The sequence below is a fragment of the Penicillium nucicola genome (assembly GCF_028828085.1).
Source record: "Penicillium nucicola strain IBT 29836 chromosome Unknown utg000014l, whole genome shotgun sequence".
NCBI lineage: Eukaryota > Fungi > Ascomycota > Eurotiomycetes > Eurotiales > Aspergillaceae > Penicillium > Penicillium nucicola.
Window position 1 is genome coordinate 272353 of NW_026643138.1, and position 26405 is coordinate 298757.

The 26405-nt window shown below is 50.1% G+C and overlaps 10 protein-coding genes across 10 annotated transcripts; 5 read left to right on the forward strand and 5 right to left on the reverse strand.

Annotated features, from left to right (window-relative positions):
* Positions 1 to 74: 74 nt before the first annotated feature.
* N7511_011459 (uncharacterized protein) lies at positions 75 to 3101 on the forward strand (the record flags this gene model as incomplete). Its single annotated transcript, XM_057133836.1, has 9 exons — positions 75 to 174; positions 224 to 981; positions 1026 to 1249; positions 1307 to 1448; positions 1830 to 1975; positions 2020 to 2113; positions 2162 to 2216; positions 2268 to 2467; positions 2529 to 3101. Coding segments are annotated over 9 exons (2292 nt in total), but the record flags the coding sequence as incomplete, so codon positions are not given.
* A 465-nt stretch (positions 3102 to 3566) lies between these two features.
* N7511_011460 (DUF3433 domain-containing protein) lies at positions 3567 to 7312 on the reverse strand (the record flags this gene model as incomplete). The annotated part of the gene is made up of 2 exons (XM_057133837.1): positions 3567 to 7222; positions 7276 to 7312. The coding sequence occupies 2 exons, from the start codon at positions 7310 to 7312 to the stop codon at positions 3567 to 3569; spliced, it is 3693 nt and encodes a 1230-aa protein (XP_056978507.1).
* Positions 7313 to 8648: 1336 nt separating this feature from the next.
* N7511_011461 (uncharacterized protein) lies at positions 8649 to 9458 on the reverse strand (the record flags this gene model as incomplete). Its single annotated transcript, XM_057133838.1, has 1 exon — positions 8649 to 9458. One exon carries the CDS (start codon positions 9456 to 9458, stop codon positions 8649 to 8651), a length of 810 nt encoding a protein of 269 aa, XP_056978508.1.
* Positions 9459 to 10861: 1403 nt separating this feature from the next.
* Positions 10862 to 12331, reverse strand: N7511_011462 (uncharacterized protein; the record flags this gene model as incomplete). The annotated part of the gene is made up of 3 exons (XM_057133839.1): positions 10862 to 11104; positions 11155 to 11530; positions 11580 to 12331. 3 exons carry the CDS (start codon positions 12329 to 12331, stop codon positions 10862 to 10864), a joined length of 1371 nt encoding a protein of 456 aa, XP_056978509.1.
* Positions 12332 to 13238: 907 nt separating this feature from the next.
* N7511_011463 (uncharacterized protein) lies at positions 13239 to 13977 on the forward strand (the record flags this gene model as incomplete). Its single annotated transcript, XM_057133840.1, has 2 exons — positions 13239 to 13518; positions 13580 to 13977. The coding sequence occupies 2 exons, from the start codon at positions 13239 to 13241 to the stop codon at positions 13975 to 13977; spliced, it is 678 nt and encodes a 225-aa protein (XP_056978510.1).
* Positions 13978 to 14185: 208 nt separating this feature from the next.
* N7511_011464 (putative MFS transporter) lies at positions 14186 to 15696 on the reverse strand (the record flags this gene model as incomplete). Its single annotated transcript, XM_057133841.1, has 3 exons — positions 14186 to 15252; positions 15307 to 15514; positions 15562 to 15696. The coding sequence occupies 3 exons, from the start codon at positions 15694 to 15696 to the stop codon at positions 14186 to 14188; spliced, it is 1410 nt and encodes a 469-aa protein (XP_056978511.1).
* Positions 15697 to 16150: 454 nt separating this feature from the next.
* Positions 16151 to 18286, forward strand: N7511_011465 (putative glucokinase regulator family protein; the record flags this gene model as incomplete). Its single annotated transcript, XM_057133842.1, has 4 exons — positions 16151 to 16383; positions 16436 to 16889; positions 16935 to 17308; positions 17362 to 18286. The coding sequence occupies 4 exons, from the start codon at positions 16151 to 16153 to the stop codon at positions 18284 to 18286; spliced, it is 1986 nt and encodes a 661-aa protein (XP_056978512.1).
* A 216-nt stretch (positions 18287 to 18502) lies between these two features.
* Positions 18503 to 19852, reverse strand: N7511_011466 (uncharacterized protein; the record flags this gene model as incomplete). The annotated part of the gene is made up of 4 exons (XM_057133843.1): positions 18503 to 19271; positions 19331 to 19451; positions 19499 to 19634; positions 19682 to 19852. The coding sequence occupies 4 exons, from the start codon at positions 19850 to 19852 to the stop codon at positions 18503 to 18505; spliced, it is 1197 nt and encodes a 398-aa protein (XP_056978513.1).
* Positions 19853 to 20332: 480 nt separating this feature from the next.
* On the forward strand, positions 20333 to 21415 carry N7511_011467 (sugar phosphate isomerase/epimerase family protein; the record flags this gene model as incomplete). The annotated part of the gene is made up of 1 exon (XM_057133844.1): positions 20333 to 21415. The coding sequence occupies one exon, from the start codon at positions 20333 to 20335 to the stop codon at positions 21413 to 21415; it is 1083 nt and encodes a 360-aa protein (XP_056978514.1).
* Positions 21416 to 22907: 1492 nt separating this feature from the next.
* On the forward strand, positions 22908 to 26231 carry N7511_011468 (uncharacterized protein; the record flags this gene model as incomplete). Its single annotated transcript, XM_057133845.1, has 4 exons — positions 22908 to 23162; positions 23224 to 23963; positions 24013 to 25036; positions 25089 to 26231. The coding sequence occupies 4 exons, from the start codon at positions 22908 to 22910 to the stop codon at positions 26229 to 26231; spliced, it is 3162 nt and encodes a 1053-aa protein (XP_056978515.1).
* Between the last annotated feature and the right edge of the window lie 174 nt (positions 26232 to 26405).

A 26405-nucleotide genomic window follows, 5' to 3' on the forward strand; every position in this document is an offset into this window, starting at 1 on the left:
GGAAATCCCTCCGCAGCGAATGCGCACCCCCACGCCAGGGATGACGCTTATTACAGGCCGATGCCCCGTGAGATCGGAGGTACACAATGACTCTCACGCGTCAGGCTCTCAGTCAGCATAATAGTCGGCAGTCCTGCTGGGTGGCGATTCATGGGGTGGTTTACGACGTTACAGGTGATGGGATTCCACCTCGAGCCTAGAAGACTCCTACTGACCTCGATAGACTTTCTTGACTCTCACCCAGGAGGACCCCAAGTGATTCTGCGGTGTGCAGGCAAAGATGCTACGAAGAGCTTTGATTCAGTTCATACACCTGAAATTCTAACCGAGGCTCTCCCCGAAAGTGCAGTCCGAGGTCATCTTGATGCCGTAGAGCTACAGGCGTTGGACCCGACGCCAAACGAGAAAAGGCAAACAAAGCCAGATGGGAATTCCTCACCGGCATTGCATAGTCTGATCAATTTGCATGATTTTGAGAAGGTGGCGCAAAAGCATCTGCCTGCTAATGCCTGGGCCTATTACTCGTCAGGAGCAGACGACGAAATCAGCAAACGGAATAATGCCCGCGCATATCAAAAGATCGCACTTCGCCCCCGTATTCTGCGCAAGATCCCCATTGTTAATACGACGACTGACATCTTAGGACACTCGGTTTCTCTTCCCGTGTATATCTCCCCGGTGGGGATTGCCAAATTTGCCCACCAAGACGGCGAATGCGCCCTCGCGGCCGCAGCGGGCAAACAGGGCCTTGTTCAGGTCCTGGCCAATGGCTCGAGCATGCCAATCGAGCGGGTGATGCAGAGTCGTGCCTCGCCCGATCAACCTATCTTTCAGCAAATCTATGTGAATAGAGATGTACAAAAGTCGATTCAGACAGTCCGTCGAGCTGTAAAGGCTGGAGCTACTGCTATTTGGATTACAGTTGACTCACCAGTGGTTGGGAAACGCGAGATGGATGAGCGGTTGAATCTCAGTATCACAGTATGTCCTGGGAACTTCGCACATTGAGCATTGGAACTGACAAGTCCTATGCCACCGAACATGATGCACACGGCCAAGGGATGGCCAAGACTATGGCTAGTTCAATATCACCGTTTATTGACTGGGAGATCCTTGCCTGGCTTCGGCAACACACAAGTCTACCCGTCGTAATCAAGGGCATACAGTGTGTTGAAGATGCCCGAGAGGCATATGAGCATGGTGTCCAGGGCATTGTTCTCTCCAACCACGGAGGACGTTCACAAGACACGTATATTCTCCCTTGATGATCAACATAGTCTTTTCTTTTCATTCTAACCTTTCCCAGGGCTCAATCTCCGCTATTAACTCTTCTGGAAATCCGGAAGTTTGCACCACATTTGATTGGAAGCAAAATGCAAATCTTCATTGATGGTGGCATTCGGCGAGGAACAGATGTTCTCAAGGCTATCGCACTTGGCGCAACTGCGGTAGGACTAGGTCGTCCATTCTTGTATAGCATGTCTGCTGGGTATGGAGAGAACGGGGTGCTGAAGATGATTGACATTTTACGACAGGAGATAGAGGCAAATATGGTCTTTCTGGGCGTGACTAGTCTGAAGGAACTGAGACCAGAGATGTTAAACGCCAGTCGCCTAGAAAGGGATGTCATTGGAAGTGTGAAGCTCTAAATCTTTGATGCTGTTGCTATTTTATACTTCCGCTATTTCGTCGTGTCTGTGCCTATTAGTAGACCTGATTTGAATTCAATCCACCATCATCACCTGGGGCAAAGATCTGCCCGAGAACAACTTCATTGGTGCACAAACTGCTCCTCGAATGCTCCAATGCCAGGTGGTTGCTGATCGCAGCCTCTGAAGCCGACCCCCACGCCCTCGGCCTCCCTCCGATGCGGGGATGGGATTCGTTCATATGAGTCTGTCTTCATGTGGATGGGTTCGATTGCAGTTCACACCATGTCCGAGCAAATTGATGTTCTTCTCTACGGACTGGGAGCGTGAGTAGCTCCCTTCATTCACGAGGTATATGCTGATCTTGTAGAATTGGCTCCTTCTATGCCTTTATCCTCAATCGGTCCGACCGCGTTCGTCTCACGGTTGTGGCACGCTCCAACTATGATGCTGTGAAGGCCAATGTAAGTGATGTCGAGGCTATAAGTCCGATTTCTAACGGTCGTCAATAGGGCATCGCTATCAATAGTGAAAACCATGGCCAACACACTTTCCATCCCCATCGAGGTGAGTTCTATCCATAACCGGCAGCCCATTGACTTGGCTGACACTGGAAAGTGGTGAAATCTGCCTCGGAAGTTTCCCCAGTGGATTACATCGTGTGTGCGCATAAAGCTATCGACCAAGATAAGGTGGCTACTCAGTTGCAGTCGGCCGTGGATCCCAATCGAACTACGATCGTGGTGATTCAAAACGGCGTGGGGAATGAGGAACCATTCCGAACGAGATTTCCACATAACAGCATTCTCAGCTGTGTGGTAAGAGCTCCATGGTCGATTTTAATGATGGCTGGTGGTCTAACTGTTGAATTCCTCTTAGACTTGGGTAGGAGCCACGCAAACAAGTCCGGGCATCGTCAAGCACACGAAATCTGAGGATATGCAAATTGGCCTATTCCCCAATCCCACAGTTGACAGTGAGAATGAAAAGAAACGACTCGATACATTTGCTGGTCTTCTCCGGAATGGAAAGACTCGATTCCAAGTTGTCGAAGATATACAGATCCAGCGATGGGAAAAGGTTGTCTGGAATATCGCATGGAACTCATTGACGACGCTCACCATGGTGGACACTCAAACCTGGCTGCACTCCTCAGACGATGCGACACCATTTACACGACAAGTAATGCAGCAGGCGATCAATATTGCGCGGGCTTGTGGTGTACCCCTACAGGACGAGCTAATTGACCAACAAATGGACAAGATCAACGCCATGCCTGGTATCGGAAGTAGCATGCAAACGGATTGCAAATACGGACGACCAATGGAGATCGATGTTATCTTGGGCTTTCCAGTGCGCAAGGCTCGAGAGTTGGGAGTTCAAGCTCCATATGTGGAGGCTCTTTATGTTCTCCTTCGGGCGATTGATGGCCGACTCAGAGCTGCGCTGTAAGAAGAATAGGATCAGTTTCAGCCGAGGTAAAGATCACTTCGGGTTTGAGTTCCATGTAGCAAGTCTTAACTCATAACATGCTGATAAATACCACCAATGACAGTCAAAATGATTCATGATCGTCCGTTTCTGATAGTAGTATACCAAATCCAGCTTCGTAGAGAATACCTGGAACTTCGAATATGAAAAGAAGAAAGGGAAGGTATGCAAACAGAGCCGTGATAAATCACAACTCCAGTCCAAGATTACTTATATACTATGTGAAAGCGCCGTTGCCCCCAAAGGGCGAAAATATCAAATGCAACCCGACAAAGTAAGGGCCAGCTTACTTGTCGATCCATCTTTACCTAAACGCTCAAGACTTCCAACGCGAAAACGCCCTATCCAATATCCAAAATACATCCAGGAGGGATAAAATGCAAATATCAAAAGAAAATAACAAGTCGTAGAACATGTATCAGTATATCAAAGGTGTGTCGGGTTCTGCGGGCTTCGAATCTCCTGCAATTGAATCGATGTATCTTTGTCGCCATCTGGATTTAAGTCGCCAGTTGGGACATCTGGAGGCTTGATCTCCGGCTCTTGGTCCACCGCAAACCTCAAACGGTTATCGGCTCCCATGAACATTCGAAAGCCGTAACGTTTATTCAAAGATGTAAGGTGTGCATGCCGTTTGGCACTGCTCCATGTCTGAGTGTCGGCAAAATCATTGAGCATCTGGCTATGAGAGATCCAGGGAATGACAGCTCCAATGGATCGTGGCATTCGCGGTCCTCGAAATCGACCACGTCGGGTCCAGAATACTAATAGAACCACAATTGTATCAAATGCGATTATCGTCAGGGCAATGGCAAGCGATGGAGCGGATGGGACCATGCGCCAGGTGCTGCTAGTAATGGTGGCATTTGTGGCCTGGATTTGTTCGACAAGAGGGGCGAGGTAGATGTTGCGCCATATTGAGAAATAGGTGCTATACACCCATTGAAAAACAGTCTGAGTCATATCCATGAGAACTTCAGGGTTCAACGAGTCAAAGTCGGGATCCACACGCTGGTAAAGACGGGCAACGAGAAAACCAGCCCAATCGTAGGATGAGATGTTGTATGTTCCGTTTTGCATGGTTGTGTTGCCGACAAAACTGTTTGGAATGGCGGCAAAGACTTTGTTGAACTGACCGAGGCTCACGGTCGCGTTATCAAACATGGCTCCATCCGTAATTGATGTTTCGGCCACCGGTTCATGCCATGCGATCTGACCCTTCTGGTCGAAACTGATGGAGTAATCCTGCAATTTGACTTGAGGCTCACACTGCAAAGCAATGGTATTGTTATCAGTGATTGGCGTGTCTGCTAAGTAGTGCCAGCGGCCAACAACCAAGACAGTCGCAGTTTGACAGATGTCAGAATCTTCAGTACCATCCGGAGATAGAAAATGAATAGAGAGTGCGATTCCCTCATTCTTGTTCTTCAACATTGGCATGGCTGCAGTACATTCAATAGAAGAATTTGTGAACAACTCGTATCGCCAATATTGATGACCAGTGGTCGTATTGTACACAAGCGCATCAACTGAGAGTGTCTTGCAATCCAACGTGGTACCAACCCCGAGCGTTGTTGCGCCATAAGTCACGTCTGGGTCACGGTTCTTCACATGCACGGGGACAAAAGATTGGTTAGGACTGGTCCATGGTAGCATGGGAACTCCACTGGTGATGCTGGTCTGTATTAGATCATATTCTGTGAATTCAGCAGCAAAATCAGTCCGCCAAAAGGTAGACTGGCTGTAGTTCATGGTCAAATCCGTGGTTGACAGAGTAGACGTTGTCATCTGTTGGGTGAAAAGACCACCTGCCACGACAGTAAGGGCCATGTTGACAACACAAGCAATGGAAACCAATCCAAGTAACGCATGTCTATCGCGAACAGCCTTGAAGAAAATAGCAAACGGACTTTGAGAAGAGTAGTTCAAAGACAACGAAGCCCGGGCGGACGCATTTCCACGTTGAAGATGTACCCAAGGCTCCAGAACGCTAAGGTTGCGGTGGATAGAGGTACATAGAGATCCCACAGAGGAGGCCACAACCGAGGGGAGGAATGAAAGAACAACCTGGAACGAGCTCGAGTCACCTTGGTTCAGGTGGCGGAAGCGGCCATCCTTAAGCAGAGAAGAGATGACCAGTCCCATGCAAATGATGACACCAGCCAAGGCCAGAAATTCAACCAGAAAGAAAGGAATGACGAGGAAGTGAGGCATCGGATCAACATGGGTTTGGAGATTGGCATCAAGTTGAACGGGAGAGCCATCTTCTGCAAGAATTTCTAACCGATTGCCATTAGGGCCTGGTCTCCAGTGACACCGAGCTTTCTTGAAGATACGGCGAAGCTGACGGGTGGAAAACTGGTGGAACTCAGCCACTGGCTCGGCCAGAATGTTGGATGGGTGAAAGACGTCAGCAGTGATACTGCACATAGCACCAATTGAGCCTGGATCGCTTTGGAGAAAGATCGGGCGTGAACGAGACATGTAGATCAGGTACAAAGTGGCCAAGATTGCCGAAACCAATATGAGCTCAGACCAGAGAGCGGCAAAGTTGACAACAGCAATGGCGACCTTTCTGGTGAAGCGCGATGCCGCGACAATAGTAGGCTTAGTGTCTGGATCAAACAAGCGACCCATTGTCATTACAAAGGTCTGCTTCACGTCACGTTCAATCTTCGATTCAAATTCGGCTTCCGTCATGACCGTCGATGTGTCAAGCACCAGAAGAGGCTGAAGCTCCCCAAGTTCCTGGCTGATTACAGGTAACTCAGTCACGGTGCGTCCCCCCGTGGTAGCATTTTCGCGAATGAACAACATATCGCTGGTATACGGGGCTCGCTGGGACAACAGGGCTTGAAAGTGCTCGATATTGAACTCGGTGTCAGTAAGCGTACTAGTTGTGGATCGGTCGATATTGATAGACATGATGGAGCTGTTGGAGTGCATGTTCACCTGAGCCTCCGCTTTATGATAGGCGATATCGCAAGCGAAAGCGATCCCAGACGCGGCATACTGGCTCGAACTCGATGTAGATGTTGGATTGGTCGCGTTCACGCCAATGATCATGCCATAAATATCATATGGGTCACAGCCGGATGCTGTAAAAGCCTGAGTTCGGTTCGGGAAAGCCTCCTTGGCAGCATTACCGATGACAGGTTCCCAATACCGCACTTGGAGATAGTCGGTGGTAGGAAAAAAAACACTATCGTAATGAAAATTAAGCGTGCATGCAGTGGATCCCACGGTATCGTCCAAGTCGATCCCGCTTGCGTTCCATGAAATGATTGGAAACTCGGCGTCCGGGTCATCGATAGTGACCGTCAGGCTGTCACCAACCAAGACATCCTCACACGTCACTTGCGCCCAATATATAGTTTGATCTAGCGTCCATGTTGTACTTTCCTCCAGGTCGTTGTCTGGAATTTCGACGGGGGCCACTGCGTATTGATCCGACCGGGACCGGCGAAGTTGTTCATCTGTCGAAAGTACCGAGTCGACCGTGTTGTTTGCTTGTGTTGACATCCAGCTCGCCTGTGTGGTCAAATCAACTAGATTGGGCCAACTTTTCATGGTCTCCGGGCTGACCACGGTCACTTCGCGCAACTCCATCACTGTACTCTGTAGGGCGGGAAGAATCATCCGTATCGAGAGGGTCACGAACGAGACCCAGAGGACTATCCAGTGGCGACGGCGTAAGGCGTTGATCGGGGTTAAAATTGTTTGCCCAAAGTTATAGTTGATGAAAAGGACGCTCGCCGGCGCCCCTTCTGGGCGTGACAACTGGAAGTACGGCTCCAGGCGAAGCACATCGAAATCGGTGACGGTCCAAATCAACACCAGTATAAGCGAGAGGATGATCGGGACATAGTTATAAGCGAACGACTGAATCGCAGAAACATCCTGAGTATGATCAAAGAAGACCAGACCCCCTTCGCGATCGCTGTACTGCCGCAACCCTTCCAGGGACAGCAGCATCGCGAGCATCAGACATACGAGGGCGGAGAGGTAGGGCAGGCGTAGCGCAACTGGGCGCCATCCTTTACTGGGGGCCGGGGGTCGAGGCAAACGAAACGAGGCGAGACCTAGCGTGCGAAGGTTAGCCATGCCCAGGATACGGAGACAAGAAACAACGTACCCCAGGCCCAGAACCCCCGGGAAGCCTCATCGTTCATACTGGATGGGTGTAGGATAGAATGGCATTGCCATCGTATATCGCCCTGGACGCAAAACCGGAGTCAAAACTTGATCGTTGCAGCCAAGAAAGATTAGCATGACGTGGGAGAGAAGAGTTGGGGAGGGAACGCGTGGACGTGGGGCAACCGGTCTTGGCTTTTTCTTTACGAGTGCGAGTGGATTGGGGCTGTATACTTCCCTGGTCTCTGTTTTGTTCTGTCATACTTCATTGATCGGTGATATTGATTTGGGGGGAGTCCAATTGGAACCGGGTACCTGAAGTGGCGGAGATGATCGTGTCATAGGCGCTGAGTGGCCCTGTGCCTGGGAGATACAGTCTCCGAACCCATGGATCTGGCCGGTGGGGAGACAAAAAAGAAGCATTTGCAAACAATGGTCAATTTCGGTCTAGAATATCGCTTGACTTGGCACTGGATCCCAAGGGTCTCGTATACTGTAGACCGCATGTTGATGTTTTGGAGGCACAAGAAACAAATCAGGTACTGTACAGGAAGTTCTAGTCGACATTCACGGTGATATGGATGGTCAATCAAGAGCTTTTGATCTTTCTTTCCACTGATGATCCCTGGGGTTGAAATCAGATCAAACCAAGAACTGAATCTGATTGATTCTCGAGTTGAACTCGGTTGATTGCCAGAGGCTCAAATTCTGCCTTGGTGCCTTGGTGCCTTATTGCCTTAATTACCCGGCAACCAGTAACTTAACGTTAATTGAGCAAGCGACTGATGAATAGTAAAAGTCTCGTGAGGGGATCCAGATCTTGAGCAAGTATACAAAGTCACTTTGGCCCTGGAGGTGACACGAGAATAGTAGAAAGACATCGCTGTGGTCGATGGAGCACAAATATACATATGATTGGTAGTTTCTGTTAAAGGCTACGATGCAAGTAGGAATGATGACCGGTACGACCGTACAATATAGATAATCTAACAATAGATTACCGAGGTGTTTAAGTCTGGAGATTCTCATTTGTGTGAGAATCTCCTTATATACCAGAAAACTCTGCCTTAAGCTAGTCCTGATTAGATTTCCCAGGTGATGAATCACTGCGGTTGCCGTCATGGCTCATTCATGGCATAAACCATGGCCGGCCACCATAAATCTCAACAGTTTCAAGTTCAATTCATTTCATACAGTTAATTGGCAATCTAATCAGTCAAGTACAAACAACAAGGACATTTGTCACAAAGCGAGCGGCTATTCCAAAAATCCGGAAAGATGGCACAAAGACAAGTTTTCAAAAAGCTCAAGAGAGAAACTAGGCACCAGGCCTGGTGTGGAAAGGTCCAAGGACCATTTCTATGGGGCCGCTGCTTAGACCAGGGGCTGGCTGATGGCACTGGTAGGGGTGGGGACGGGACGACCAGACGAGGAAGCAGAACCAGCAGCCGAAGAAGACACACCAGGAGTAACAGACGCAGACGAGGCGCGGCGAGTAGACAGAGTGCTAGAAGGGGTAGCGGTGGCAGTTCCAAGTGGAGTGGAAGGAGTACCGGTTGGGATCAGAGAACGCTTCTGAGCACCAGCAGAGGCGATAGCAGATCCAACCGACTGGGCATCGGACAGCAGGGATGGCAGATCAGTAGGGATGGACAGCGCACCATCACGCTTTTGGGCGCCAGCAGAAGCGATGGCAGATCCCACAGACTGGGCATCGGACAGCAGAGATGGAAGATCAGTAGGGATGGACAGCGCACCATCACGCTTTTGGGCGCCAGCAGAAGCGATGGCAGATCCCACAGACTGGGCATCGGACAGCAGAGACGGCAAGTCGGTAGGGATTGACAATGCGTCACCACGCTTCTGGGCGCCAGCGCCAGAAGAAGCAAGAGCCGCAGCCACGGACTGAGCGTCAGATGCCAGAGAGGGGAGATCGGTTGGGATAGAGAGAGCTTCTCCACGCTTTGCGACGCTGCCGCTAGGCAAGGTCACACTGGAGGGAGTCCCAGAAGGCAACCCAGTGCTGGAGGCAAATGGGTTGGGGAGAGGTGGGTCGGTCGACGACACATGGGCAGAACTCGAACGAGGAGTGGAAGTGAATGAAGGACGAGTTCCATTAGAGAATGGAGCAGCCATGGCAGAGCCCGAGAGGGCAAGGGCAACAACGGTGAAGGAAGTCTTCATTGTGAAAATATAGTTGAAAGAAGGAGTTGTTCAAAGATTGAAGAAAGAATTGAAAGTTGTTGGTCAACGAAAGAGTCTTTGTGCAAAGAAGAATTGGAATGGCAAACTGATCTCTGATCTGCTTGATGAGAAGAATGATTTGAGAGGGATGGAGTGAGGCTTTATACCTTTTCAAACGATCTATCTTGGTGCACGAAGATCGGCAGCACATCATCGACCGTTGCGATAGTCGCCGACTCTCGCTCAACGGCCGAGAGCCAAATCGTGCAATAATGCTTATCTCCAGGTAAGGTGGACCACATCCCCAAAGTCCCATGCCACGGTAGAAAGCCCTGGCTGGATGAGAGCAAGGCGACTGGAAAAGCTCGTCATTCCATGAGTTGATTCTGGAAGCTTTGAGGTAACCGGACCCTGAGCGAACAACTTAATGGGTCGTTTCAGGTTGATCATATGCTGAAAGTGGAAAGGAGGCCCTGGACGAGACCAGCGGTACTGTAGATCCGGTCCAGTATTTGCAGGAACAGTGGGCAAGCATGAGCGACCATCTTGCTCCACGCATCTAAGTTTGAGTCGAGAGTTCCCACGGACAAGACATGGAGAAGCACATGGGGTCGACGGATTCGGAATGAGCCCCGAGTTGGAGGTCTCAGCCCTCGAATCAGCGGCTCCAGAGGCAACAGATGCAAGGGACTGCAAGTAGATGGTGCCGACTGTCGATCCCGCCGATCGCCGTTTCTGGCCAGATATGCGCGGTTCCGAGATATGGTAGACGAATGAAAGGAGTTCATTTCCATATGAACCGTGGTTTGCTCCACCCTTATGCGGGTCGTCGGGAGAATCTTGTTCTCGGCTTTGATATGAACTTCGGCTTCAAGATGTTGAAGATGCCGTTGGTCTCAAGTCCCATTTTGCCACGTTGAGTTCCGGGGAATGATACATCCCATGACTCTTTGTGGAGCAACATGTGGGAGTATCAAGAGGTCAACAATATTCAGAAAATCCGGATACCGGCTCTTCCAGCAGAAAGAAGATATCTGACGTCGAAGCACGATGACCAACGAACGGTATATGTCGGCAAGACTAATCCCGAGTCAAGGACTTTGATATCTGCATGGTCAAGTAATCCCATAATTGAAATCTTCCAGGACCGGATGAACCTCGTTGTCCCTTCACTTAGTTACCATGTCAACTATCAAATGAACCTTGATTGACTCTTTTCGCGGCAAAAAACAACCTGGATGTCTGTAGCTACGCCTTGGGTACAATGCCCAGTGGACCTGCTATGGCACTCCGAAGTTTTGCTACAAAGAAATAAATCACTCGGATAAACATTCGCAGCTCTGTCCAATATACTAATCATCTGATATGCATATGAGCGTGTACAGCCAAGAACTCCGAACACATCAATTAGATTGTAATTCCTGGAAACGCTTCATGGGGCCATATCGGGAAGTGAAGGCTCGGATAGCATTGCCCCAAATGAAAAGAGGAATCGCGCAGGAGATGCTCACGACTTGGATCGCAGTCATTTCACCAAAGACGGCCGCAGGCCCTTGACGTTCAATCCAGTCTGCGGCATATAACGATACAAGCATCCCGATAGTGTTCCGAATCACAAATATTATGACCAAAGCCTCACCAGTGACCTACAATATCGTCAATTGAATTCTAAAAGGAAAGTCGCCACAGTACATACCGGTTTGTATGAGTCTAGCGAGTATGTCACGGCAACGTTGCTGATAGCGGCGACACCAAAAGCCTGCATCGCATTACCCACTGCGGGGCCGATCCAATGAGTTTCATTTGCAACGCAAAGGCCAAAAATGAGAATCCCCGCGGGTCCAATCAAGCCAGGAATCACGATAGCAGGCAATCGGTATTCCGGCAAACGAACACCGCCATGTCGAACAGTGCTTCGCGTAGAAATAGTGTCGATCAGGCGACCACCAACATAAAATGCAAGGATTGAGCCAATGAATCCTGCGATTGAGAGTAGACCGAGGTCACCTAGTTCCCAATTGTAAGGGGGCTTCGTGAACGTCCGAGATGACATGAGCTGCACAACAATATTCCTGGAATTCGATTAGTCATTGTAATTTGGGAATAGCCCTGGTGACGAACCAGCCAACGGATATGCCAATGGTAAGTGAGCACCAGATTAATGGTGGGTATGCGGCATTTGCAAGGATATCCATGAGAGCCTGCATAAAAGAAGCCTCACGGTTGAAGCCCACAGTCAAGGACATCCATTGTAGTTGTGATCGCTTGGTCGGAGATGAGCTGCTATGCGGCTTGTGGTAAGAAGTTTCCCTGATTGTGCAAATAGAGACAGCAAAGATGACGCCAACAGCAATGGCAAGGAAATAACACATCCAGCGCCAATTCTCGTCTTGAACCAGATAAGCATTGATTAAAGGACCGAGGAACAGCCCTGCTGTCATTGCCAAATGGAAGAACATCATATAATGTCCACGATCCTGGGGAGCGACCATGTCCCCCACCACGGCGGGAACAGTGGCATCAGCTGCAGCTGCGGCAAATCCAGACAGGATCCGCGAAGCAAGTAGTTCTCCATAACTCACGGCCTTGCTGGACCATACATTCATCATACACAGGCTGAGCATCGCAATCAGGTAGACTGGACGCTTTCCAATGACCCGCATCAATGGCACCCAGAAAATGTTACCCACTCCGAACATGAATACATTAAAGCATACTAGCTCACCGGCTTGGGTCTGGGTAACATGAAACTCCTTGATGATGGGCTGGGTTGCCACCGTGAAATTGCTACTGTTGACATTGGCGAGGAAGGTGAACGAACAAATGGTCAGGTATGTGGATAGTTTTGCAGCTAACGACCAATTCTTGCTCATCTGTTAGCATGTGGCAACCATGGAAGAACTGCGCTCTTCACCTGTGGGTTGTTGGGATCCGCATAATCCGAAGACTTGGGATTCCCAGATGGGTTGCCCCTTTGATCGGAATCGGGCATGATTTCCAGATGACTGGAGGTAGTATATGGCGGGTCTTGCTTGTCTGCCATCCTAGGTATTGGTGATTTAAGGATCGAAAGGTGTGTAGAACAAAAAGGAGCTCCGGTGATCCATGGGGGGGGCCCTTATAGGAATAGAGCTTGATCTTCCCGCGGACTGGGGAATGTGGGATTGCGAAGCACGTCGGCAATTCCGAGTGGAGATGTTGGGGGTTGACAGTTAGCGCGTTGAAGCCACCAATATCAGGCCCAGGATAACATCGTGCTTAATCTTGAGTTGGTATAGATGTACAGATTATATCCTTAGGAGACAAGCCCCAGGACGTTGACGAGTTCAGATCGCATCTTTCTTCAACCATCGCGTTGATCAAATCGGGATACCCGACATGATGGTGTCCTATTTCGACGTTCAGGTAACATGCAGAGGCATCTCACTGGAGAAATTGTCGATCAAGACCCCGTTCGAGCCAATGAAGGCCAATGGACGGTGCCAGGGTAGGGGAGCTTTGTGGGGAAGGCGGCCACTCTGACACCAGTACCGGATATCTGAGATATCTGAGATATCTGCGAAATCCGAGAAATCCGAGATCTCTATGATAGCAATTAGATCTATGCTGTGTTCAATGTCCAAGACTGGCCAGCGTCAAGTGGAGGGCTGTGAAGCGTAGAAAGAAAGTCAACGGAAGTCAGTTTCCGCCAAGACTCGGCGAGCTCCCCCCGAGCTCTCCGAGCTCCTGCTTCCTCTCTTTGCCCCTCCCCCTCTTTGCCTTCTTCCTCTTCATCACATCATGGGTCTCTTCAGTCGTCTATTGAAGGTTGGTGCCGCAGGTACTGTCGCCTCCGTCGGTGTCTTCTGGGGCGCCACGCGCAATGACGTGTTTGAGCTCATGGACGCCTCTGATCCCATCTTCCAATCGCCCTTTTTCAACAAATTCAATCCCAACCGCAACCCGACCTTGCACGATGTCTGTGTTCGTCGCATTCCTCTCGATAAGATCAAGCCAGATCTGGTAGAGGACAAGAGCAAGCTGGTAGAGGCCTTCTGTGCTGGTGTCTGGGGTGGCATGGGTAAGTTCCGATTTAAGCTCGAGAGCTTCTCTTGAATCAATTTTGACTCGATCCTTTCTAGGATATATCCCCCAGCGTGCCTACTTTGATCAGAAGTACCGTGGCCCCGAGACCGCCTCCCACCTCTGGAAGCGATCGGATCTGCTCGCCAGCAAGTACGAGGTCGGTACCATCGTCACCGATCACTTTGAAGTCCTGGAGAAGACCGAAGACAAGATCACCGTCCGCTGCGGTGCTTCCCCTCGTATCCGCGACGTTCGTCCCTCTGATGGACTCTTCGAGATTGGAGCTGTTGTCAAGCCGGAGCAGGGCGTCGCAGAGTTCACTCTCAAGAGCTGTTTCTACCAGGGTCTTGGCAAGGCCGAGGCTGCACCAATGGACGAGAAGATGGCTTGGGCGCACCGTCAATACACCAAGCTTCTGCTGGAGACTGCAGTGCTGAAGAAGTGTGTGAAGTAAATTAATCAATTCCGCAACAGGCTGAAGTTTGCAAAGCAATCCGAGCCTTCAGTTTATCGGCAGATTCTGCCATGTACATATACCTAGTCATGTTCGACCAGCGAATTTACTCGGCTTGCTCAGAGCAGCTATTATTGCTTGTTGCATATTTCCAATTGGATAGACGAAAGGTTTGAGTCCTCCCTGGGGTTTACTACCAAATCTAGCATCAGGATTTCACATCAGCTTGGGGCTTTTCCGCGTCCACTGAATCCATGCCATGAACTGAAACATGATCACTGGTTAAAGTGACTGCCAACACAGTGGGGATAGCGATACACAAAGAGCCCATGCAAAGACCCCAGTCCATAGCAAGTTGAGTCATCGCTGGCGTTGCGAGAGCGTTCACACGCCACGCCATTGCACCCCCAGTGCTTTGGAAGGTTTTATATGCGCCCACCAGAACAGCAGTTCTTGCCGGAGAGTTGGACTGGGCACCCATGAGCCAGTAGCAGAACGACTGCCAGAATGCATCGTACGCGCCATAAAATATATACAGAAACATCGGTCCCACGGAGATGTCAGAATCCGTGTAGTCAATATCCTGTTTCAGACCCTGTGCCAGTCGACGATCCGACCATCTCTGAAATACATAGCCACCTCCCCAAATAGCCATGCCAGTTACAAACAGAAATACCCAGGCGACACGGGCTCGCATAGGCCGGCTGAGACCAGGCATATCAAGGATCAGTCCAATGATGAGTCCACCCAGCATCTGGGCAATCCAGTATAGGGCACCGTTCAGCGACCGTGTCCGGATGTTGAAGTTCATGCCATTTACAGCATTCTGCTGATACGAGTAGAAGACATTCGCGGAGAAGAATAGCGGCAGCATGCAGAGCACGCGCCAGTCAACAACAGTATTGACTGACTGACGCAGAATTTGTCGCCAGTTCTTCTCACTGTCGGGTGTTGACTTTAACTGAGCTGAGCGAACGGAAGTGGGTGGGCAAATAAGCACGCCCAGTAGCCATCCAATTGCCATGATGATCAACAAAGCGATATATGTTCCATCCGAGACAGTCCCGCTTTTGGAATTATAGTTGAGACCGAAGCTGGCGAGAGATCCAACGCCACCGCCGAGGTTAAAGATGATCCAAAAGACGGCGATTGCACGTCCTTTCTGCGACTCGGGCACATAAGTCGTCATGATAGCACCTTGCGCAACCCATAGGAATGATGCGCCAACACCAAGAATGGCACCAGAAGCAATCACAAAAGCGCCGTTGTTTGTCGCTATTGAGAAACACGTTAGTCTCTCTTGGGGGAGGGGAAGCTATAGACTCATACCATTGAAACACAAAAGACTCCCAGAGTACAGGGGATATGTCCAACCACCAAGCAACAAACACACTCTAGGGCCAACACGCTCGAAGATCGGTCCAACTACGAACAATGCAGTCGCGGCGGTCGCGGCAAGAAGAGCTACCGTCGCATTGGCAGCTACAGCTTGATTGACCTGACCAGATCCCCCGAGGCCGGTGAGGGCATTGTACATCTATCGAAGGTTAATATCAATCTCGTGTGTTGATACATAGACCATACTCCTGGACAGCAAAAGCATATGAAACTCATCAAGATGATCTGGAACCAACAGTGCGTCCAAATCCTATGAAAGATTGAGCGGCTTGCATTTTGACCAGAGGCCAATTGACCCGACTCTTCTTCGACGCTCGCCATTTCGTGAGGCTAACAGAAAATCCGGGGGCAATGCATTAGTTTAATAGAAGCCCAACCCCACATTTCGGGGGTTGCATGCGACAGCCGACGTTTATCTCTGGAAACATTATTGTAGCATCAGAAGGGTGGAGAAACCTCTTAGCCAACCTGGTCCAATGTGTTTATCAAGAACGCTCAGCCGTGTTGCCGTGATAGTATCAAGCGGAGACAGCCGCAAAACTCCAGATGAGGCAAATTCCGGGGAGTAGACTCTCCACAACTTTTCCAAAGGGAACCATTGCCACGCAGCCGATATCCTCGCTGTAACTCTGCCTCGTAACCCCCCACAATATGGAGGCCTTTCATATCTTCCTCTATCCGGGGCTCGAGCCACAAAACTCTCTCGAACGTACACATTCGCAGTGTCGTTCTTTTCGCATATCTGTCGAGAGAAGATCGCGAGTCACTCCCAGTTATGGATCTAGCAAGTTTGTCCAAACTTCAAACCGAGGAGGTCAATCCTCGGACAGTGCATATTGACCAGATGTCAACGCTGGAAATGTGCACTGTGATCAATGCGGAGGACCATTATGTTCCAGCCAGCGTCGTGCCTTGCTTGCCTGCTATTGCTGGCGCTATCGATGTATTGGCCCCCCGTGTGCGCCGAGGTGGCCGAGTTATATATGTTGGTGCAGGAACAAGTGGAAGGTCAGTGGATTGGAGAAGAAAATTACACAGTTACTGATATCCTCAACGATAGACTGGGCATTTTGGATGCTTCGGAGATCCCACCGACATTTGCCGCTCCTCGCTCGCAGTTTATTGGCCTTATTGCAGGAGGAGATGATGCGATTCGGCAAGCGCAAGAAGGCGCAGAGGACAATGAAGAGGCTGGTGAGGCAACTATGAAGCAGCTCAGCCTGGATCCTGAAATTGACAGCATCATCGGCATCGCAAGTTCAGGTCGCACACCTTATGTCATGGGGTGTCTTTCCTTTGCTCAGAAGCTTGGCTGTATAACTATCGGGGTTGTCTGTGCAGCGCCATCGGCCATCGGCACCACAGGGATTGCAGACTTTCTGATCACACCTCTACCAGGGCCTGAAGTGGTGACTGGTAGCACGCGACTCAAGGCCGGCACTGTGACCAAGCTTGTTTTGAATATGCTGAGCACAGGTACCATGATCCGCACTGGAAAGACTTATGGAAACATGGTAAGATGTCCATCACAACGCCTGTTGCTTGACTGACCTGTTCAGATGGTTGATCTTGTAGCCTCCAACTTAAAATTGAAGCAAAGATCTCTGAATATTCTGCGGAGATTGAGCTCCAAGTGCCATACTCTGTCAGATGAGGACCTGTATACTCTTCTCTCGAGGTGTAACCATAGCGTCAAGCTGGCTATATTGGTCGCTGAAACTGGCGACTCAGTGGAGACGTGCGAGATATACCTCAGAGCTGCTGGTGGGGTTTTGGCTAACGCAATGACTGCTGTCTCCAAGCCCATTATTCCTGAGGGCGTGTCTGGTAGGCCATTTACTTTGTGCATCGATGGTGGAGGAACAAAATGCGCTGCTGTGGTCACAGACGGTGCTGATATCGTCTTTCGAGGCTGTGCTGGTCCCTGTAATTTGTATAAACCCCCCAATACTATGAGGAACCCGAAGGAAAACTGACCTTGCCAAGGACTGATAGTATCGGGGATCTAGACATGGTTGTCGCAACACTGCTGGAAGCAACAAGATCTGCCTTAAAAGAGCATATCCCAAGTGACCCAGAACAAGTATACTCTCCTGGGGAGTATCTGCGATCATGCTTCAGCTCTGTGTGGGTTGGGCTGGCTGGTCTGGATAGAGCTGGCATTAAGGAATCGTTGGCGCCCAGGTTGGGTGAGGCTTTCGGGCTCAATCACACAACTGGCATCCGTTTAACCAATGATGTCGATCTCTTGACTGCCGCGATCCCCCAGCACCTGGCGCCATCCTCCGTATTGGTTCTCATTGCCGGGACTGGAAGTGTTGCCATGCGATACAGCCCGTCGCGTGAAAATGGTTATACCTGTGTTGCAAGGTCCGGTGGCTGGGGCCACATGCTTGGAGATGAAGGCGGCGGTTATGCTATCGGTCTAAAGGCCATTCAGCATACCTTAGGTGTCTTTGAAGAGATAACTCTGGGAATTGAAACATGCGAGGTAGGCAGACTTGAGCTAGCCGTTGCGGCAACGCTTGGCTGTTCCGGCTCTCCAAGCGCTAGTATCGACATGTTGAACCAGATCCTCTTAGATAAGTGCACCCAGAATGCCAAGTCACGCATCGCTAGTATTGCCCGGGTTGTTGTTGGACTTATTGGAGAAAACGAGACTGCAGACGCCATTTTGAATTCTCAGATTGCCCTACTGGTAGGCAAGACACTTGGCCGACTGGTCAACCCCAAGGGGACTCATTATCGGTTATCAGAGTCATCCGTGCTCATTCTGGCCGGAGGGTTGATGAAGAATGAGTTGTATCGAGCTGCACTAGAACAACATTTATACCACCATCAGTTGTATTTCTATCGCACAGTGGTTGTGGAAGATGCGGCGCTCACAGGCGCAAGATATCAACGGTCATGAGGGTATACACAGTGACCCGGACTGTTCGAGAGCTGCTATATAAAGTCCTTCTTGTATATTGAATGATTTTGCTTCTCTTGATCGTGGACAGATACATGGTTGTGGAAGGACGAATGTCATCTGTGGAGGTTGAATGGTTTACTGTGTAAAATTCCCTTCCTAAAGTTTTCCCTCCAACCTCCAACTTGCCTTGTCTTCCATTCCTCGCCCTACCCTTTACTGTTTTGCCGTAATTGGAACTGCTTCGATCACCGATTCCATCCCTGGATTTTGGTTCCAAATCCCGGCTATTTCTAGCCCAGCGCTGTGCAATAGATCTTTCCACTGCTGCTCGGATCTTTCAACGCCAGCTCCTATACTCATCATTTGGATGTCCATCGAAGCTTGTATCAGCGCAGTTTGAGTATTGGGCAAAATGAAGTCCACGATCAGAATGTGTGAATAGTCCCGACTCATAGCTGACAAGGTGTTACGCAGAATCTTCTGGCATATATGATCAGGCCAGTCGTGGAAGATGGCTCTGAAGTAGTACACTCGCGCTCCTTGGATGGGCTGGGGATCCAGGAAGCTGTATCCCATCACCTCAATCCCAGCATCTAGACCGGAGACCCCTTCGACCACTTTGGGTAAGTCTTGCAAAATCAATCGTCCTGGTAAATGAACAAATTCGCTGCGAAACTTGCTCAAATCGTGACCCTGATTGCCTCCAATATCGACCAGAAATACGGTATCCTCAAATGGCACAGCATCACCAAGGAGTCGCTGAACAGGGTACGTGTTGAACCACATGGGTCTGCCCTCGCGGCGGCTGGCCATGTAAGAGTTGAACAACGTTTGTTGGTGTTTATTACTTGCCAGCCATTCAAATTGACTTTGGCCCACTGCCCACTGCATGGGCGAGTGAGTATAGTCTCGCGGGTTCGCATAGTTATGAGATCGGAGGTACTCGGGCAATTTACTCAGCGTTGGCACCGTGAGGTCATATCTGGTCCTGCAGTCAGTGATTCGTACATGAAAAACAAGCAGAGAATTGCCAGATCTTACATGCATGGGATTCCGTCTCTACCGATCGGTTGGGTGAGCGCCACGGTCTTCTCATTGGCAACATAGACCTCCAAGGTCGAGGCACAAAGCCCGAGCGATGTCATGACACGCATCAAACGGACTATTCACAGTATTAGCCGGTTCACGCCACCAATTCAGCGACCATACCAATCAATTCAGGCTCGGCGCCCGTATATTCGGCCAGTTGAGTGGCAGACACTCCCGTCTCTCTGTGCCGCTTCTCCACCAGCACGGCGAAGATACCCAACTCTATTACAATGCGCAACGCTGCATTTTGCGGGGGCTATTTTCGATCAGACGGTTTCTTTGGGCTCAGTGGACGACCTTTACCTGGTATATGAGGCGCAGAACGGTCTCTGTTGGGGTTTCCACTGCTGCTCTAAGCTGGTCGATCATTTGCAACAGTTCAAAGTGGGCTTGTGGGGACGGCTCTGAAGCTTCTTTCATGGCCATCGTGCTGATGCGATTGACTAAAGCGCAAGCGGGCGTGACGATCGTCATGTTGGATATTTGGCACAATTACTTCTTCGTGTAGGATAGTCTGGGGTGATGGACCCCTCTGGCCGGATGCCTATTCCCTTTTATACGTCCATTTGGTCGTGTCACAGTGACACTGAAATACCAAGGCCTTTCAATGGTATTTTTTATCTTGTCCTTACATCGGTGTTTCCCGAAAACAGCCACAATCTGGGCGATATCAAACGTCAGCTCAACACCGCATCGAGGACAAAGGCGATCGCTGAGATCATCCAGAGAGTGTACAGGCTTGGCCTACGGTGTGTCATTTGAGTCCGGGCGATCCATTGCTTATTACTTCATATGGGTTATCCACTTTGGCCTATAGACCCCTGACAGGATCGAGTACATCTGCACGGAAACAGAGGCGACTGGGTGATGTGAGATGCTAATTTGTTCTATAAAAGGCACCACTACTGTAGAAGTGACAAGTCTCCATTACTTAGATTGCTAACCAGTTTAGTGATGTATTCCCTTCCCAGTCCCCCTGTTTCTGAGAGTGGGCTTCCTTGGAAGTCAGCGATTGCTACTGTGAGCCTGGGTGCTGCAAATCTACACCCAATCACAGCCAAACTCGACGCTGCTGCCCGCAATGGCCAACAAGGACTCGAACTGTTCCACGATGATCTCACACAGCTTGCCAAGACACTCCAGCTGAATGACAGCTCGCTCCGCTCTTCCCGAAGCTATGAGATTGACGCAGCTCGCACCATCCGCCATCTATGTGCGGAGCGCCACTTGCGCATTTTGGCCCTGCAGCCCTTCCGACACTACGAAGGCCTGATTGACCCCGTTCGCCATGTTGAACGGATTGACGAACTCAGGCACTGGGTCGAATTGACCAAAATCCTGGGGGACTCCGTTTTCATTCTGATCCCTTCGTCATTCCTGGATTCTTCTGAAATTACTGGGAACAGGGACCGCCTTGCCTCAGACTTGGCCGAGGCTGCAGATGTAGCATTCCCCGTGCGTATCGCATATGAAGCACTCGCTTGGGGTACATACATCAACACCTGGGAAGATTCTTGGGACGTGATCAACCGGGCCGATCGACCCAATCTGGGAATTTGCATGGATACTTTCAACATTGCAGCCCGGATATGGGCTGACCCCACCAACCCCGCCGGACGACTGCCTGTAAGCGCCGACCAGACTTTGCAGGACTCGATGGATCGACTTGTCCGCGAAATCGACGTGAGTCGGATCCTGATGGTTCAACTGGCTGATGGCGAGAGGGTCGACCCGCAGACGCCATTTCTCCACGTCGGCTTGCCCACGCTGCTCGCCTGGTCCCGGAATGCCCGTTTGTTCCCCTTCGAAGAGGAGCGCGGTGGATATCTTCCGATCCGTGAGGTCACCAATGCGTGCATCACACGTCTGGGCTATACTGGGTGGATCAGCATGGAGATCTTCTCACGGACAACTGGAGAGGATAACCCCTTGGTCCCAGATGCGCACGCCAGGCGAGCCAGTCAATCATGGCAGCGCCTCGTGCAATATTTGAAAAATCAGAAAGAAAAGACACCCGTGTCAGTCTCATTGGACTGAAGCCCCATTTATCCTGCAGTGCAGCATATGTAATTGACGTCAATTTGCCGATTTAAGAAAACCAAGAAACCACTCGCATTCCTGCCAACCCTAATATATTCCAGTTCCAATGATGAATACAAGCATCCAGTGTTTGTGTGCTCCTTTACTGTATCCCGAGAGTCACTCCCCTGGTCGAGGGTTCTCGACTGCATACAGTCACGGAAGCCTTCCCCGAAGGGGTGGAGATGTCTCAGATCGGTGGAATACAGTAGTTGACTAGTAGAATCTGCGCCGAAAGTACAGTATCATACGGGCCAACCATGCCGAACCAATTTACCTTTTGGCCATCCTGGCACGCTATCCAAGCTTTTTTCTCTACCCGTTGCAGGGGCTCCGAATAAATCAGAGTTAGGATACATCGGCATACCAGGGCCCGATCGAACGGTTAGCATTCCAGAGATAGCCAGAAATTCTGCAGGTCCGGTTGCCGAGAACAGTTGTCATTCGAAGGTATACATCGACTTCGGAGGGCCACATTCCAATGCGGGTGTTCCCATTCTCCCTGACGATTTCTAAAATGGACTGCCGATTTCCTGCCGAATGCTCGGATGATCTTCCGCCATATGCTGGCTTGGGGTGGTATTCTTTGCGCTCGGTCTTGGTCTCTTACGACTGTACCGGTCTCTATTGGCGCGCAACCGCCCGGCCTGAGGCCTCTGTAGCGTTGTGTCCTGGAATCTGCCTGTCACACCGACACTGGTCTACGATGAAGGGTTGGAATACACGAAACCCATCTTCGGCGTTGGTATCTGCACGTCACAACCAATCGCCAGCAGTCGCTCGGGGTTTATGAGGACCCCTGCACAAGTCGTCCAGCTGACGCCCAAAGGTCCGTGGTCCACCCACACCGGGGTATTAGATACGGTGACGCCGATGATATCAACAGAAGGCAAGGCACGAGTACAGTACAGCTTCCTTTGCATGACGAGCTGAGCGTATGATCTGAGGGCCGAACGTATTTCAGCTCAGTTGTGTAACCGGTGCTCCATACTGTAGACGACAATCTTGCCACTGGAATGCAGTTTAGTGTGGATAGATCATGCATCGCTTTGCATCGGTCTGAAATTAGCGTGAGGATGACGATAAGACGGTTTGTTATTATTCTTTATTCGAGACGCAAAAGGGCCACAACGCCACCGGTCAGCCCTAAAGCAAGTGCTTGCATGAAGTTATCTCCGATCTTGTCTCGATGGTGCAGAAGCTCCAAAGCAAAGCCCTCTGGTGGATTACAACTACTCCGTGCAAATTGCCCTATACCAAAATCCGTGAGATCTGTCTCTCTTTCTCCTTATGCGGAAAAACTGGATTCCGCCTCCTCCGAATGCAGTAGAGAGAGCTGAGTCCACGGCTGGACCCTAGATGCTGGAATCATACAGGCCCTTATATTGCTCGTGCCTCTCTGGATTGACTCGCTTCCCACATCGAGGAAATCCATCCCCGAAACTCCGCGATGGGTGTTCAACGTGGTGGTCAGGCCAAGGCTGGCTCCTCCAGTCCTATCAACCCTCTCGTGCAGGAGTTTGGACCACTTCATGTTCTCGACGACTTGATCCGGTTACGAGCCTCTGATGCAGTTCAACATCCGATTCTGGCCTATCCTCGTGTGGAGTGTGATGCGGGCTCGTTTGACTATTATACGGGGCAGGACTTGGATGATATGATCAACCAGGCGGCGACCACTCTGATGGATGATGGCTTCCAGCCGGTATGTGCTTCCACCGTGTCCATGATTCCATGATTCCAGCCAATCTCTAAGATACTACAAGGTGTTGAAAGAGGGATCTATCGTTGCTCTCCTCACCACATCCGACATCAACATGGTCGTCGCATTCTTTGCCCTAAGTCGACTGGGATATACTGTCATGATGCTTTCCCCGAGACTGTCGGGCGAGGCTTGTGTGGAATTACTGGACGCAGTAGGGTGTCATTCCGTCATTTACGGCAAATCGTCCAGTATTCGCAACACGCTGGGTGAGATCCTGCAACGAAGACTTGTGAGTTGTCGTCCCATGCTCGTGTGCTCGGGGGAGAGTATATCAGAGTCATCGTTTCTAGTCTTGAAGCGCAACCGTAATCCGGACAAGATTGCGATCATTCTTCATTCTTCGGGGTCCACGGGCACTCCAAAACCACTCTTCCTCACGCATCGAGCGTTGATGACCCATCCACTACGCGGCCCGGGACTCACTTCGTTTAATCCTCTTCCCTGGTATCATCTTCACGGGTTATCCACTGCATTGCAGACAATGTGGATGCGCAAGATTGCCTACATGTGGAACGCCGCCCTTCCATTGACAGCTGATCTTTTGGTGATTGCTCTGGAGGAAGCAGAACCAGAGTCCATCGCCGCAGTTCCGTATATGCTTCAACTGTTGGTCGACGACACTCGAGGAATCGTGGCCCTCCAGCGTTGCAAGCTCGTCACTTATGGAGGTGCTCCGTGTCCAGATGAATTGGGAGATCGGCTGGTCAGGGAGGGTGTCCATTTCGGAGGATCCTTTGGCTTGTGAGTGATGATACACAGTGGAAGAACATTCGACTAACAACAATCGCAGGACAGAAGCCGGACTTGTTGCCGAATCAATCTCACGGCCGAATGGAGATCCTCACTGGAACTATCTACGGTTTTTTGACAACATTGCTTCTTATATCTGGATGAAACCTATATCGCAAACAGAGTCCCTTTATGAGTGTGTCTATCTGACTGGTCATCCAGCCTTAACGGCCTCGAACTCCGATGAACCACCAGGGTCATTCCATTCCAAGGACGTATTCACTCCTCATCCAACGATTGCAAATCGCTGGAAGTATATCTCGAGGTTAGATGATCGCATCAACCTCATCAATGGTGAAAAGGTCCTGCCGCTTCCTATCGAAGGCCGCATCAAACAGCATCCACTCGTTCATGATGCTGTTGTGGTCGGACTGGGAAAGTCGGCTCCTGGTCTTTTGATCTTGCGAACCTCTGGGCCTGAAACGGACCGTCTTTCGGACGAGAAATATCTCCGTAAAATCTGGCCAACTATTCAAGAGGCCAACTCGCATGCTGAAGCTTTCTCTCGAATATCCCGTGATTTAGTTGCTGTCTTGCCTTCTGATGCGAAGTTTCCGCGAACCGACAAAGGATCCATGATCCGGGCCAAAGTTTATCAGCAGTACCAAGATCTCATTGAAAGCCTTTACGTCAGGGAGAAACAGATGGAGGGAGACCTCGAGTTAGATGTCGCCGGAACAGAGTCTCTTCTCCTCGAAATGGCTCGGGAAGAGCTTGGAATCTCAATGTCAAGACCAACCGCCAACTTTTTCTCTGAAGGAGTTGATAGTCTAAAAGCAATTCACTTTCGACGGCTTATTCTTCAGCGCTTCAAATTTCAAGACAGTCACAGTCTCACTCAGAATGTCATTTTTGATGCAGGGAATATGTCACGGTTGGCTCAACATATTTGCGCTTTGCAAGCAGGAGACATGGTTACGAGCAACAATAATGCGATACAGACAATGACAGACCTGGTTCAGAAATACTCCGTATTCCAACGACATCAGCCTCGAGAACGGGGGTATCCGGATACCACGAGTGTGGTAAGTACATCACCTGTACGTTGGTTTGAACAATGATCTAACGGCATGAAAGCTTTTAACAGGAGCAACCGGTTCAATCGGTGCGCATATATTGTTTGAGCTCCTCCATGATGATTCTGTGTCCACAATCTATTGCCTTACAAGGCGCTCATCGTCGCTCGAGGCAATCATCAACACGCTGGTGGAAAAGGATCTAGATGTCAGCCCGGAGCAGATGACAAAGATCATCGCACTGAACAGCTCTCTTGATGAGTCCAATTTCGGTCTTGGCTTGAAAGCAGACATGTTCGAACATATGCTTGACTCGGTCTCTCTGATAATTCACACTGCATGGCCCGTCAACTTCAATCTCCCTCTGTCGCAATTCGAACCGCATATTCGGGGACTCTATAACCTGATTCAGTTCTCACTCTCCGTTCATAGATGGGAGCCTGCCGTAGTAATGTTCTGCTCCTCTGTCTCAACTGCACTTGGCTCACCATCCGATGAGATACCAGAGGAGCCAATTGCATTGGATCATGCGTTCATGGGCTACGGACAGTCCAAGCTTGTTGGAGAGCATATCGTGAGCAATGCACGCCTGAGTGGTGCAAGAGCATATTCACTTCGGATCGGACAGGTCTCGGGTCACACCAAGAAAGGCCTTTGGAATGACTCCGAGGCTCTCCCGCTAATGGTTCGCTCGGCCCTCACCATCAAAGTGCTACCAGTACTAGATCAGGAATGTTCCTGGCTCCCGGTGGACAGGCTTGCCTGCAGCATTCTTGAGTTAGCAAAGACCTGCTCTTCGCAAACCAAAATTGAAGACACCCAGGAATCGGGTTCATCTCTCGCAAAGAGCGATGACTCTATTTACAATGTGTGCAATTCGCGCGCATTCCCTTGGAAATCCTTACTAGACACTCTTAAGATGAATGGGTTTGAGTTTGAGGCACTGCCTTTCGAGGAGTGGTTGCATAAGCTTCGTGAGAGTGAGGCCAGGGGTGAAGAGCACGCCAATCCAGCGGTCAAGCTGATTCACCACTATGAGCAAATGCATCGAATGAGATCATCTGCTGATGCAAGTACATGCAAGAGGTACAACACGGACAAGGCTGAGAGAGATAGCTTGACGCTGCGAAATGGGCGATTGAGAATTGTTGATGATGGAATTCTCAACTGCTATGCCCAGGACTGGTTGACAAGGTGGAAATAGATTTAGATTTGATCAATCTCCCTCGAAGAATGGGTTCGGTCTGCGAGCTGTGAGAATGGAGCCAAGTGCAAAGATTGAGATCAAGGAAATACGGCGTCAGAAAGATATGGAGAATCGGACTTTTCATTAACTAGCTAAAATTGCCGCTGCGGGCTGAGTGAACAAGTAAGAAAA